This window comes from Hippocampus guttulatus, chromosome 3 (genome assembly GCF_054856545.1).
Source record: "Hippocampus guttulatus isolate MCC_2025c chromosome 3, RoL_Hgut_1.0, whole genome shotgun sequence".
NCBI classification, from domain to species: domain Eukaryota; kingdom Metazoa; phylum Chordata; class Actinopteri; order Syngnathiformes; family Syngnathidae; genus Hippocampus; species Hippocampus guttulatus.
Genome location: NC_141263.1, coordinates 19,229,736 through 19,243,893, shown reverse-complemented (window position 1 = coordinate 19,243,893; position 14,158 = coordinate 19,229,736). Strand labels below are relative to the sequence as shown.

The 14,158-nt window shown below is 41.4% G+C and overlaps 3 protein-coding genes across 5 annotated transcripts in view; 2 read left to right on the top strand and 1 right to left on the bottom strand.

Annotated features, from left to right (window-relative positions):
- Positions 1-150: 150 nt before the first annotated feature.
- Positions 151-2,200, bottom strand: LOC147207775 (leukotriene B4 receptor 1). Its single transcript, XM_086106710.1, has one exon. It carries the CDS (start codon positions 2,156-2,158, stop codon positions 1,121-1,123), a length of 1,038 nt encoding a protein of 345 aa, XP_085962836.1. The 5' UTR covers positions 2,159-2,200; the 3' UTR covers positions 151-1,120.
- Positions 2,201-3,717: 1,517 nt separating this feature from the next.
- LOC147207774 (E3 ubiquitin-protein ligase AMFR-like) lies at positions 3,718-12,848 on the top strand. 2 transcript variants are annotated; one of them, XM_086107286.1, is made up of 14 exons: positions 3,718-3,866; positions 4,299-4,610; positions 5,108-5,200; positions 5,283-5,447; positions 7,437-7,589; positions 7,677-7,717; positions 8,490-8,622; positions 8,715-8,848; positions 8,933-9,043; positions 9,178-9,374; positions 9,451-9,554; positions 9,966-10,106; positions 10,656-10,828; positions 11,364-12,848. In XM_086107286.1, exons 2-14 carry the CDS (start codon positions 4,356-4,358, stop codon positions 11,509-11,511), a joined length of 1,848 nt encoding a protein of 615 aa, XP_085963412.1. In that variant the 5' UTR covers positions 3,718-3,866; positions 4,299-4,355; the 3' UTR covers positions 11,512-12,848. The 2 variants fall into 2 exon arrangements, with proteins under 2 accessions (XP_085963412.1, XP_085963411.1); XM_086107285.1 differs by having other exon boundaries at positions 10,632-10,828.
- Positions 12,849-13,501: 653 nt separating this feature from the next.
- gnpnat1 (glucosamine-phosphate N-acetyltransferase 1) overlaps positions 13,502-14,158 on the top strand; it is an 85,301-nt gene continuing 84,644 nt past the window's right edge. For both annotated transcript variants that reach the window (XM_086107283.1, XM_086107282.1), the window contains exon 1: positions 13,502-13,692. The gene's annotated coding sequence lies outside the window, so the exon portion shown is untranslated. The remainder of the gene's footprint in view (positions 13,693-14,158) is intronic.

The following is a 14,158-nucleotide window of genomic DNA, read 5'->3' as shown; positions in this document are numbered from 1 at the left end:
TGAGAATGATCGTGTTGACCACTATCGTAATTTTTTTTTCTTCCAATTTTTATTCACTTGATTGGTTGATAGAAAACTGTGACGAGATGGTATGTGTCCTATGCTATAAGTGTAAGATTCTGCTCAGGATGAAGCAACAAAGACAACAACCACAGCAACAACACCTTTATTCTGCATTTTGTGTAACAAAGGGAACATGCATGTTGTCGCTTTTCATTTTGCAATCTTGTCATGGAGAGGAAGTAAAGAGGCCTGATAGACAGACAGACAGACAGACAGACAGACAGACAGACAAACAGACAGACGGACGGACGGACGGACGGATGGATGGATGGATGGATGGATGGATGGATAGATAGATAGATAGATAGATAGATAGATAGATAGATAGATAGATAGATAGATAGATTTTCTAAAATAAATAAACACTTACGACCACAACATAATCTATCTTTTCAATACTACTTATCTTCATTACGGTTGCGGGTAAGCTGGAGTCTATCCCACCTGACTTTGGGTGAGAGGTGGGCTGCATCCTTTACAGGTTACCACTCACCAGCCACTCACAGGGCAAATGTGGTGGACAAACAACCATTCACACTTTCATTCATGCTTCAGGACAATTTAGCATCTTCAATTAACCCGCCATGCATGTTTTTCGAATGTGGGAAGAAACCAGGGTATACTTGGAGAAACCCCACACAAGCGGGGAAAACATGAAAACCCAGCACAGACGGCCAGAGTCCGGATTTAAACCCCCAATCAGAAAACTGTGAAGCTGATGGGTTAACCACTTGTGCCAACTCCGTAATATTTAAAACCACTTATAATACAGAAAAATGTGTTTACTAAAATAAGGCAGATTTTTTTTTAAATTGACACTCTCAAAGAGGTATTCATTTTATTTGTAATTATTTATTATTGACGTTGTGGTTTACAGTAGTTAAACTGAGAGCTTAATATTTTGTTGCGAATCAATTATTTAAAGAATTACATACTTTATTGCATTATTTTCCGTGCTCATAAATGTACATGTAAATAGTTACATTTCAGATACAAAAAGCAAAAACAGGAAACTGTTGTATTTACACGAAATTACATAGACCATTGATTCACATTGCTATGATGTGTGATTTCCAGAAATGTCATTTTGCTCTTTTGACTCAGAGTTACAGTGACTGCTGCTGGTCTGATTGTTTTGTCTCTTGGACACAAAGGAGAACTCCCTGTTGCCCTCACCTGGAGAGGTGCTGGAGATGTGTCGGAAGAGCTTCCCGATACCCGTGTCCCTCAAAGAACTGCGGAAGGAACGGGCGGCAAACATGTAGAGAATGGGGTTGATGGTGCTGCTGATGAAGACCATAGCTCCGCTGATGTAGGCCATGTTGCTGCGTACATCCTCTAAATGATCTCCGATGTGGGGGAAGGACGTCTCCATGGCGAGGATAATCAGTGAGAGTATGTTTCCTATGTGGTATGGTGTCCAACAAATGGCGAACACCACCACCACACTGGCGATGAGAACCGTAGACTTGCGCTTGGACTTGAAGGTCATTTGAGTAATGCGGGTGCACAGGCAGCCATAGCACACCACCAAGATGGAGAACGGCAATACATAGCCCACCAGAGTCTCCAGTAGCACACACACCAGCTCCTGAGTGACTGAAGTGTATTGGTTGTACAAACAGTGCTCCTCTCCCGAATCTTTATCAACAACCCGCGTGAGGAGGGCGGGCACACTGAATAAGAAGGCTGCGGTCCACAGAAACAGCAAGGCTTTATTTAAGGCCTTTTTCCTCTTCCATCCAGCTGAGGCAAAGGGATAGCGCACGGCCAAAAAACGCTCCACGCTCATCAGGGTGATGAGGAAAACGCTGCCATACATGCAGGCGTTGATCACGAAGCCCATGACTTTGCAGGAGACCTCTCCGAACACCCAAGAGTGGACCAATGAGTAGATCCACAAGGGCAGGGTGACCAGCACCAACAGGTCAGCGGCCGCCAGGTGAAGGATTAGCACCACCGTGTGCGAGCGCTGCTTGACGTGGCGCAAAATGGTCCAGATCACCAGCAGGTTGCCGGGCATCCCGATGAAAAAGGACAGGCCCAGGATCACGCAGACTGCCACCATTCCGCCACCAAATTCCTCGGGGGCCATTTCAGCCGGAGGAGAGTGCTCGCTTGAATGTGAGGTGCTGACAGTGGTGTCTGCATGAAAAGCAAAAACAAAGTGCAGCACCAGCAAGGCCTCGCTTCCTCTTTTTTCTCATGAAAAAGTGGGCAATTTCCTGTAAAGGGTGACTCATGTTTTCAACATAAGATCAACATTTGGTTTGGAATATGCATTCATGCACGTTAACACAATGATGAATTTTAAAATGCATATTGCATGGTTGGTACAAAATAATCTTATGTTGCAATGTTATCTCTCATGGTTTAGCACTGACATGCCAACATCAAATCGCTGGACAAGATAGCTTTTTTCTAATAATGATGAAAGAAAATGTACTTTTATAGTATGTTTATCCATCCATGATGCAAAGAACATGCAAACTTCTCACAGCAAAAAGTCTAAATTAAATTTTTTTCTGAGTTATACACCATAGCTCGATACTCCTCAAAGTTAAATCAACACTTTTATAATAGTTAAGTATTAACACTAGAAGAGAGAACATTTTTAACTTATTTCACAGTTAAATTAACACCACAGGACTAGAGAAGTAATTCTTCTCAGACACATTTGTCTTCCCTCTCAGTCAGTGTTAGTTTGACTCCTTCATAGTTTACCTTGACCAGGATTAGATCTCCAACCTCCAAAGTCAGTGGTGGTATCCACTGATCCATCCAATCACTGCTCATAATGCATGTTAATGAGGATCAAAAGTCTCCGCAAATATGATCAAACGTTGAATGTCATCATCTCACTGCGAACAAGTCCAATTTCTGTTCTCATCACCATCAACTTTAACCTAACTACAAAGTAATTGAGAACATTTCTTTTGAAGGGATCATTTCAAGCATGTCATTGTTGACCTGTCTCTTGTGTGAGTAAAAATGACTTAAGGAGCCCAAACACCTTTTGTTTCAATGTCACTTCCCTCCAGAATATCTTGGTAATCTTGAGGTTTTGTTGGAACCTGCACAGATTCATGACACCCTGCAGTCTACTGAATGTAGCAAATTGGCTGCAGAACATAGAATCTCCTCAATGTATAGTTGGTACAGTGTTCTCTTATTGTATACCTTATTTTGCATCTACTAACATAGAGCTCAGGCTCGTGCAACTGCCCAAAAAGCTCCAGTTTGTGTCATCATTCTAAAGGAGATTCCCATGTTTTACTGCATTTATTTATTAAGGCCACTTTTTTATCCATTTCTTTCAAATACATTTTATGGAGTGTACATCTTATAACCATAAACGGCTTTTTTTTTAATTAGCTGATTCCCATATGTTATTGTGATTTCTGCCGGTGGCGGTCTCAATCAAATTTATTAATCATTGTAAATGTTCATACAAGGAAATGGAAATAGTAAAAATATGGCAGTAAGCGTGCCAAAACAGGTCAAACGACTCCGAGATTATATAGTTACATAATTATAAGTCTTCGTAAGTAGTATTAATATTACACAGACACGAAGTACTCAAGATATGTTGAGTCGCCGACGGCATTGAGAGAGGGGACGTCGATCTCTTATGATGACGTAGGCACGCACGAGACAGGAGCCTCCCCCCAGCTTGGCTGCCGCTCCATGAAATAAACATGACGATGTTGACCATTACGATGTTTTTAATGGAGCACTCTTAAAAACCGCGGCGTTCGATACAACGCGTAGGTTGGATATTGTGTATGAGATTCGGGGAAACTGTAAGTGAAAGTTTAATACGTATTTAATGTTTCGTATTGAAGCATAGAATGATTAGCAAAGTAGCGAACGTTAGCCAACTTACAGCTAGTGTTAGCTGATGTTAGCCAGTGTTAGCCATGCGAATAGGTCGGATTCAATTGTTTAGTTTGGAGCTCGGAAACTCTTGTTTTACCTTAAGGACAGATATATACAAATTAGTTTAATATGTTTAGGAGGGAATTTGTGGGATTGATATATTGATAAACAGAAACTAGATCGGCGTGCTATCAGGTAAACGTCTCACCTGTTTAACGTAATTCTCAGCATTCCTAGCACAATTCGTGCTTGTTTATCAGAACGAGTCTTTCGTCTATTTAGTAGCTAATTTTAGTGCATTTAACATAACTCATGAGTGTGACTGCCCTTAGTTAACAAACTTGTGCTCTTTAAAGGTCTCGAACGGGGACAAATCACAGTTTTAACGAGTGGGGAGAAGGCTCGGAGCAGAAATGCCTCTGCTATTTCTGGAGAGGTTCCCGTGGCCCAGTCTGCAGACCTACACGGCGTTGACGCTGGTTTTGCTGGCGGGGAGCATCTTCAGCGCCTACACCACTGTGACCGATCCTGGCTTTGGGTCTTTGGAAGGGGACGAGTCCCCAACACCCACCGACGTGGAATTAGAACACTTGAATAATGATATTAGTAATACAGAATTGGCAAACACCGTCTTGTGGTATCTGGTAACAGACAGCCTCTTTGTATGGGTGAGCTCCTTTTGTTTATTTATATATATATATATAAGAGAGAGAGTATGATGGGGGTAGCAAATTGTTTTTATCGCAGGTCACATTGTTGTTATGAATATGATTTCTGGTCATGAAACGATGCTATGGCCAACACTCACAGAACATCAGTTGAATCATCTCTGACAAAAACAAAACAAAACCCTATTTTTTTAATATTTCAATATAGGGTTGCCACTAACCATCATTATAACCAACACAATAGTTGATTATTTTGCCAAGCCATAGATGAACCAGATAAAAAGTTAGAATTTCCATAATATATTATTCCATAATATTTTAATGGCCATTTAGGAGCAGAAATCAAGGAAAAATAGTTGCAAGCTTATAAAATGTTTCGCAGGGCTGGATCTCTTCCACAGACTTTTAATACAACACCTGTAGTACATCACCTGTGATCTACCTATGAGTGAGAGCAGTTTTAAAAGCTGATGTGTCTGGTTTTCTTCTCGTTGTAGGTGCTAGTGAATACAGTCTGCTGCTCCTTAATGTTAATTGCAAAAATGATCCAATATGTGGTGTTTGGCCCTCTCAGAGTCAGTGAGAAACAGGTGAGTTTGGCTTATGAATAGCCGAAAATTTGAGCAAACGTGAGTGTTTTTTCTCATGATCTCTTAACTTGAACTCCACCAGCACCTAAAAGACAAGTTCTGGAACTTCATCTTCTACAAGTTTATATTCATCTTTGGCGTGCTGAACGTACAGACAGTGGAGGAGGTTGTCATGTGGTGTCTGTGGTTCTCTGCACTGGTCTTTCTTCATCTCATGGTGCAGCTCTGCAAGGACCGGTTTGAATATGTAAGTTTTTATTAATCACACACTTTGTTTTTTTTTACAGATTTAGTTGTACCACGGAAACCAAAAGACAAACCTGACTTGTTCGGACAAATAAACCAAAGTTCAGTGTATGCACACATAGCAGCAAAAGTCAAATGAACACATCTGTGAGACAAGTGCATTGACAAACTGATAGATACAGTGAAAGCTCACAAGTAGACGGAATCAAAATCCAATTGAGATTTATTATGTTTGTAACCATTTGTTTCAGCGGCCAGATTCTCTCCATCATAAAACCTTGATTAACTGTACGGACAATGCAGAGCATAACATTAGGCAACGGAATATGAGGACAAACGAAATTAACTCGTCTCTAAATGCGTCAGAAATAATAAAACGCAACAACTTTGGAGACATTGCTGATACTCCCTATCTCATTGTTTTAACATAACTATCTAACAAAATGGTACAAAGTAAGACGCATATACAGTAAACGCAACCTTTTGGTCTTTTTAAAGCATTTCCTTCCCTGAAATATCTTAAAGTCCACATTTTACAACCTCTAAAGTGTCTTTGGAGGTTACTTTGTAATCTAGGACACCTCAAGCGGAGCATGGCTCTACAAGCATCATATGATACTTTGTTTTCCAGCACAGGCACGACACTATCTAATACAGGAAGGAGTAAGTTACACCGTAGCAATTGAAAACGTATCAGTGGCCTAACAGGCCGCAACATTCTAGTGCTAATAATAGTGCTGAAGGGGGTCCATCTCAGGCCATACAGGCACGTCTGTATGTCTCTTAGATAAAGAGTCTTGTCTACAATATTTTCCTCCGGCGGTTGTCTCTTGTGTCGTTCTGTTCTTTCAATAACAAGGAAGGCGGAGCTAATTACTTGCTTCATGCCATCATGTTCACTGTTAAAGACAGAACAAGCTCTGTGAAAGTCTGAAAAACGTTTTCACACTTCTGAGATCTCGTTCGCACCAAAGAGGACAAACCAAACCACTTATTTAAAATCTGCGTGCATGTGAACTCGGGTGCAGTTGGGTTCAGTTGAGCTGCAAGTAGTCTCTATCTGCCCTGTTTGAAAACTCAAGTGTGGTTCATTTCTCTTGAGTGCAGTAGCGGTCTCGGTCTGCTTGCTTGTGAACTCTGGTGCAGACTGCTTCGCTTGAGCTCCAAATATCCAAGTAGTCTGTCTGGTTTCATATGAACTCGAGTCTGAGTTTGTTCACTGACACTCCAAGCAGTCCGGCTACAATTGCATTTGAACTCAGGTACGGTTCAGTTTATTTGAGCGCCAAATAGTCTTGGTTCACTTGCATGTGAACTTAAGTGCTGTTATGTTCACTTGGGAACACTGCACAAACAGATCAGCCATAAATTGACAGCTAAGCAGAGGGAAATCCCATATGTCCAAAAGTGCGCATGCAGCAGAATTACCATTATCATCGTGTTCTCGGACACCTTGTAAATTTAACACAATAAATTAACCCCAATGCCACGTCCCCTGCATAAACATATTTTCTTTGTCAATTACTGACTTTGTGGCCATACCAGAACTAGAAAGCTGTCTGTGTATTGTTGGCATGGAGACAAGTCTCGCACAAGAAGTGCTGACCCAGCCACAACAATATTCAGTTGCAGCATGCCTGGCTTGTGTTCGCCACACGCATACACAATGAATGAGCTGGTCGTCCTCACACTGAGATCTGCAAAGTGAGGTGTTGCTTGTGCTCATATAGCAATGAGAACACTCATCTGATTTTAGTTTGGGGGCCAAGATTCAAATCCAAACCTCAAAATTGCGAGGCAAGTGTACATTCCAGTACATTCTGCCTCTTTTTTTTTTTTTTACAATGATATTTAAAAGGGCTGTTATTTCATTTACTTTTTTTAACTTAAATACCGGTATTTGATTTGGTTGGGTAAAATGAGACGATATTCCTGTCGCAAGGGCCAATGCATCTTTAACTCTCCTTGTCATTGTTATTTGTTGTGGCAGCTGTCATTCTCGCCCTCCACTCCCATGAACAGCCACGTGCGAGTCATGTGTCTTCTGGTCTCCCTCCTGCTTGGCTGCTGTGGTCTGGCAGTAGTCTGTGGTCTGCTGGGAGCATCCCATGGGATGCACACCCTTTCTTTCATGGCCGCAGAGGTAAAAATGTGATATATAATTTTTACTTGTTCGAACCTTTATGGCGCAGACTGATTATGTTTGTCTGTCTACTTTTAAACCATCCAGTGCCTGATGGTGACTGTTCGCACAGGACATGTCATCATGCGGTAAGTCCCTTTAAAGCCTACTTAAGGCAGTCATGCACCTGGGTGCACCAGTTCAGCATACAATATCGCCTCTTCAGATTTACATGGGTGTTGGTGGAGGTTAATCTCAGCAAGACACATCGTTTTCACTGCCTTTTTGTTCCACAGAGGCCAGTTAGATAGACACACAGACTAAGTTGAAAACCCCTAGAGTCAAAAGCGGTCAGACGGAGAAACGTTTTCAAATATTGAGCTGGCAGCTGATTTCTTTGCGACGTGAGCCAAAAAAGTACAACTTAGGCACTTAACCACTTGCGTGAGGTGAAAAAATGGGAAATTGCAGTCACTGATGCACTTTGTGCTGTTCATTGATTGTGAACGATGGTCAAACAGAAAAATATAAATAAGGAAAGACTCGCAAAGACCTACTAATGACCAAAACGCACACACAGATGCTCAGAGCAGACAAAAAAAATTCTGATACTCCTGAGTTGGCCATGTGCCTTAAAGACACACATACAACCCGACATTTGTTGTGACTCTCACTCTGATTGAACATTATTACACTTTATGAAACTTGTGTATTTTTTTTTCATTCTTTGTTATATCTTAGCTATATCTTTATAATGCTATTTTTCTTAAATAAAAGGAATCGCGTTTTCAAGTCACTTCCATGTGGAATATTTAATGGATGCATACATTGTCGTAGGAGCTTTTTTCCACCTTAATTTGGATGTGACAAATTCTTTTAGTTTGAATGGCTCTGTATTGACCATGAGTTGTTTCTTTGTAGGTACTCTATCCACCTGTGGGACCTGAAGCACCCAGGAACTTGGGAGAGTAAAGGAACCTATGTCTATTACACCGACTTCGTCATGGAGTTGGCAATGCTATTTCTAGACCTTGTGCATCACATTCATATGCTGGTGAGATAATGAGTGGAAATAAATAAATGTGTCTGCTTCTACATCATCCTCCTGCAATGTTTCAACCTTTTCTTTGATGTTTGTCTCATCAGCTTTTCGGAAACATCTGGTTGTCCATGGCAAGCTTGGTCATCTTCATGCAGCTGCGATATCTCTTCCACGAGGTGCAGCGTCGCATCCGCAGACACAAGAACTACCTTCGAGTCATCAACAACATGGAGGCCAGGTGAAAATAAATCAGTAACGATAAAAGTATCATTCGAGATTTTTTTCCTCATTAACATGCTTATAATTTATTTAAATGTTTTAGATTTGCAGTTGCCACTGCTGAGGAGCTGGCAGCGAATGATGATGACTGTGCCATTTGTTGGGATGCCATGGTGTCAGCACGCAAGCTTCCCTGTGGTCATCTCTTCCACAAGTGAGATTGATTTTTAAATGTTAATACAGTTGATTCTGTGTGTGTTGTCTGTGACTTAAAAAACTATTTTCCTCTGGTCAAAAAGCCTATCTGAATTTTTGTGTGTTTATGTGTGTGCTCTTTGTTTATTGCAGCTCTTGCTTGCGCTCTTGGCTGGAGCAGGACACCTCGTGCCCCACTTGCCGCACGTCCCTCAACATCAACGGGGAAGGCGAGCAGGCGACAGGCCAGCAGCAAGGCGCCCGCATGGAGGACAACACCGGCCCCCCCGGAGCCGCTGCCGATCAGAGGCCACACATCAATCAGCACAATCACTTCTTTCACTTCGATGGTCTGTCCGCACGCACAAACATGCGGTTTCTACACGGTGCACTAGCTGGTCACATTAATTTTGCATTCTTTCACAGGCTCACGTATTGCGAGCTGGTTGCCCAGCTTCTCGGTAGAAGTGATGCACAGCACCAACATCTTAGGGATTGCTCAGGCTAACAACTCTCAGCTGACAGCCATGGTAAAGTTTCTCATTTGAGATAGATAGATGGGTAGATAGTGTCAGAGGCATAACAGAGGGTCAACACTGCCTGTGTGGAAGGGTATTCTACTATCCTGGGATGGGGTATGAAATTTAACACGAAGGAGTTTCTTCTCCTGCATGTTGTGTTGAAAGCAGTAATCACTGCCTGACAAGTGTTGCACCGGATGCTGATGCTGAGTTAGACACTTGGTTAATGATCTAATTGCAGCATGCTGAGTTCTGTGTAAAGGACACAGGTGAATAAATGCCAGTGGTTAGCATTAGCGAGTGTACGTTCTATAGATTTGCGTATATTTCACAAGCAGTCTGCTCTGATTCCCTCTGTGGTCTTTTTTTTTCCCCTATCCATATTGCTCCGTGATTGTTGTTTTACCTGCATGTCGACAGGCCCATCAGATCCAAGAGATGTTCCCTCAGGTTCCCTCCTACCTGGTTATGCAAGACCTTCAGCTAACCCGCTCTGTGGAGGTCACCACTGACAACATCCTGGAGGGACGCATCCAGGTGCCTTTCCCTCCACCCACACAGGTCTGTCAGCTGTCAAATTTGAAGGATTCTCACTTAGCACATACATGCTATTTCTGTTGGTACTTGGAAATTTCTGCTTTCCCATGTTGGCCTCATTTGGTGTTCACTTTGATGCATGTAGCTTTACAAGGCAAAACACTAGGCAGTAGTCTTTCTCCTTTTGCATATACTGTAGGCATATGTTTGCATTTGGGTAAGTGCTTTTGTACAGTGTCCTGAAAACTGCCCTCTTCTCAAATTCTTCCCCTTTTTTGCACAATTTACCCACTTTAATGCTTAAGCTTATCAAACAGTATCAGAGATCAAAGACACCCCAAATAAACAAAAAAAACAGTTTTAAAATGCTGCTTTGATTGATTGAGAGAGAAAAAAAATCGATTGAAAGATACTTGGACTAGTGATAATGTAAATGCTCAGTTGCCTGAATTTAAGAATATATGTAGCCAGCAGGCCATACTTTGACCACTCCTGATTTGTCATGTAATTGCTTGAAATTGATTATCCAAAGTGTGATTATGGTTGCAGGCCATTGAGCGTGGTGCATTGCAGGTGAGTCCTGCACACGATGAACAGGCGGGGCCCAGCGGCGCTGGCAGTGCCATCGAAGGCCCCAGCGAGCCTGACAACACGGAAGCCCGAGGTGGTCGCTTCTCTAAATCGGCTGAGGAGAGGCAGACGATGTTAAAGCAGCGGAAAGAGGAGCTTATACGGCAGGCGCGCAGGTACAATGACACCTCTAAGACAGAGGAGGGCAATCTTTTAAACTTAAGGACCATATGTGATTTTAAAACAGACATATCTATTCATTAAAAATAATGCATTTTAATTGACCAATTTTAGGACAACAGGGCGAAAGTATCGTAACAAACATTACAGGACTCTTGATAATGTAAATGCTCAGTAGGCCGGATTAAAGAACAGACATACCCGGTACTTGATCCATACTTTGTCCACCCCAGCTTTAGATGCTCACTTAGCTGAAGTCAAACTAGTTATACTGTGAACCGCAACTTAGAGGCAGGTCGGCATTCATACATTGACCTATTTGCAGAACTTACACATTCATTGTTGTTGCAATCTTGCCAAAGCCATATGTAAAACTATAGCTTTGTTGCCATTTTTGGCCAAGAAAGTGCGCTGAAGTCATTAAGTCAGATGAGAAGCCTTCTTCAGTTCTTTGTGCCATCTTCTATAGGCATTTGTAGTCATTCATTCCCACCCATTCACACGTTCATTCCATGGTTGCATTACTTGCAGGAGATACCTGACCAAGAGCCCAGAGGAGCGGGATGATGATGTTCCCAGCCTGGAGGATGAGGAGGAAGTTGTAGACTCAACAACGCTGAGGCGACGATCCATGGCGGCGGCCGCGCAGAGACGAATGCATCAGGACGCCGAACCCTGAAAACCCAGCTTCAAACTTCAACATCCACAGCAAAGGCATGACATGAATGATGACAGTGTTTTTACTCACCCCCTCTCATACAGTACAGTTGCTGGCTGCCGTCAATTATTCTTAAGGCCAAACTATTGAAAATGGTGTCACCAGTTGCAACTAAACTAATGGGAGTATTGTGTATATCAATGCTCTTTGTGTACGTGCCACACATTGTAAGCAGCAGCTTGAGCAGACAGGAAGCTACAATGTAGTTGGGCTGCCGGCTGAGAAAATATAAGAGCATGTGTTGCATTCAGAAAAACCGAGTCTTTAAAAAGCTCTTTGACCTTTTTTTTTTCCTCTTAGGATTCTTATGTTCAGTTTTGGGGGGAAAACATATCTGATGTATTTGTGGGTTATTTTATAGCTCTCAACTGTGAACTGCAGTAAGTGTAGGCAAAATACACATTTTTTTCTTCCCTTCTTACCTTGGTGTAAGAGAATGTCACTTTAGTATTTTTTGGTCAGGACATGAATGTTTCTAATGCTGCAAACAGAAGTGTCGGCAGTGTATCATTTCCATCCGTTATTTAACCAGCAAGGGTGTATAGGCATGTACATTTTTTGGTTTCTAATATTCTCTTGTAAGGGGAAGTATTGTTTGGTATTCTTCCGATGGGTTTCCTTCCTTAAACTACTGTCGCAGTTGATAAATTATTTTCAGAGCATTTGGCAACTCATCTCTGTTTCTATCATTTTTTTTAAATAAGAAAAGGGTATATAGAAATGTTTTGTCTTTGTCTATTCAAATTGGGGGGGGGGGCATACCAGCAAGCAACATTATCTTAAACTTGTTTTAATGTGGAGATGTTTTTGTCGTTCATTATAGTGCAACAAGATGGATGCATGGTCCAGGAAAGAGTGAGTTAAACATTTTGGGGATTTTTATAACAGTTATATCTGAGGATATATTTGTTTTTGGAATTGCACAGTGGGCTGGATCAAATGCTGTTTATGGCCTAGTGCCCCCAGGTTCACCACCCTTGCTGTAAATGCTGGCATAGGATGCAATGCAGTTTGCTCACTATTTGGGTGGGATGTTTGCGATGTGATTTGCATAGGTGAAAACAAGACTCATTTGTTTTCTACTCACCGGTAGTTACGTAACACTTAATTTCAAACGGTTTTCTGAATTTATAGAGAATAATTTATCAAAGATGCAGACATTTTTGGACTGAACGTTACCAGTGGAAATGTGCCTCCACATGAAGATGTTTCTCTCATGGGTCATTTGTGTAAATGTAGTTTTTTGTAAATCATATACAGAATACACATTGTAATCAATAAAAAAGAGTGGCTTCAGATTTTTTTTGGACAAAGTAATGAAGAGTATCTACAATACTGTGATTTGAGAATTTAATGTAGTTAAATATGAAACGTCAATCAAGTAGGCCTATGTGTATTTATTGTTTGAGCCTTGCAGTCATTTTTCTTACTATGAGCTTTCTTTATTGAGCTAGAGGTACTACACAATCCCCACTCAGCAGCAGAAAAAAAATAACCTTTTGACACTATCAGTGCTACAATTTTGTCAAGGGCCTCAGGGTTTAAGACAGTCCTGACATGCGACGTTCAACAAACTTATTTAAAATATACGTTTGTATTCATGGAAAATACGTGTTCTCCCGTTTAAATGTTTCAACACTGTGTTAAAATAGTTAAGTTATAAACTGCGGTGCCTTCCGATTTTGGTACACAGTAGAATACTTCGCGGTTCCCTGGTGTACCTAAAGATTTGTGTCTCGGACAAGTGGTTTGTGAACCTAGGTTTGTATGAGTCATTCATCTTAGTAGAGTGCTGAAAGTTTCCGTTGTAATAACTTTAGTCACCGAACTGTTTAAAAAAAAATAAAACACCGAGAAACGTTCAGATAGCCATGACTGCTATCAAAAGCACACAAGGAACCCGCAGGTAGTCTTATGACGTAATCCGGGTGCGCCCATTACCACCGGAAACCTTGCCACGTCATAGTGTGTCGGACGCAGACACCCGCCGTGGTGGTGTGTCTGAGTCCATTCAAAAATGATTCATTTCGAAAGCGAATTACATTGCTTGACCAACCGGTCAACTTGTAGAAGAGTTTAACTACGAAGCTACGTAGCACGGAAATTCCACACTGTCGTCTGTTCTTTCTTGCTGTGTTTAAGGTAAGTCCTTTAGCTAACCGGCTAGTCGTTTACTGCGAAGATGAAATGTGTAGTCAGTCACCTGGGGTGATGAAGGCTGTGTTTTTTTGTAATTACTGCTCGCCTTCAAACGAGAATCCGTTTAATTGTTTATTATTGAACATTTGACATGAGAGTCTTGCTACTACATAACATCAATCGAGAACGCATTCTATGATTTCATGTTACACATTTGGAAATATTTTTGATTGAACTAACACGGACTGTACCATAAGTTTTTTTAGGCAAGGCAAATAAAATGAACTTTGAACACATTTGACGTTGAAACAACGCTGTCATAAAAATAAAACCCAACCCTCCTGAGGATTTTATTGTTCAGGGTTTGTTGAATGTATTTGACAGGTGTAGATTACGTCCAGTAATACCTAATAATAAATATCAGATCTTGAGGACGATTTATAGCAGGGCTGTTTGCATTTAATATTGT

Excerpts from the sequence above, each read along its gene's own strand:
- LOC147207775 (XM_086106710.1), bottom strand. The coding sequence starts at position 2,158 with ATGGCCCCCGAGGAATTTGGTGGCGGAATGGTGGCAGTCTGCGTGATC.
- LOC147207774 (XM_086107285.1), top strand. The coding sequence starts at position 4,356 with ATGCCTCTGCTATTTCTGGAGAGGTTCCCGTGGCCCAGTCTGCAGACC. Across the intron at positions 5,201-5,282 it reads TCAGAGTCAGTGAGAAACAG|CACCTAAAAGACAAGTTCTG; the intron begins GTGAGTTTGGCT and ends GAACTCCACCAG. Across the intron at positions 10,829-11,363 it reads CTTATACGGCAGGCGCGCAG|GAGATACCTGACCAAGAGCC; the intron begins GTACAATGACAC and ends CATTACTTGCAG.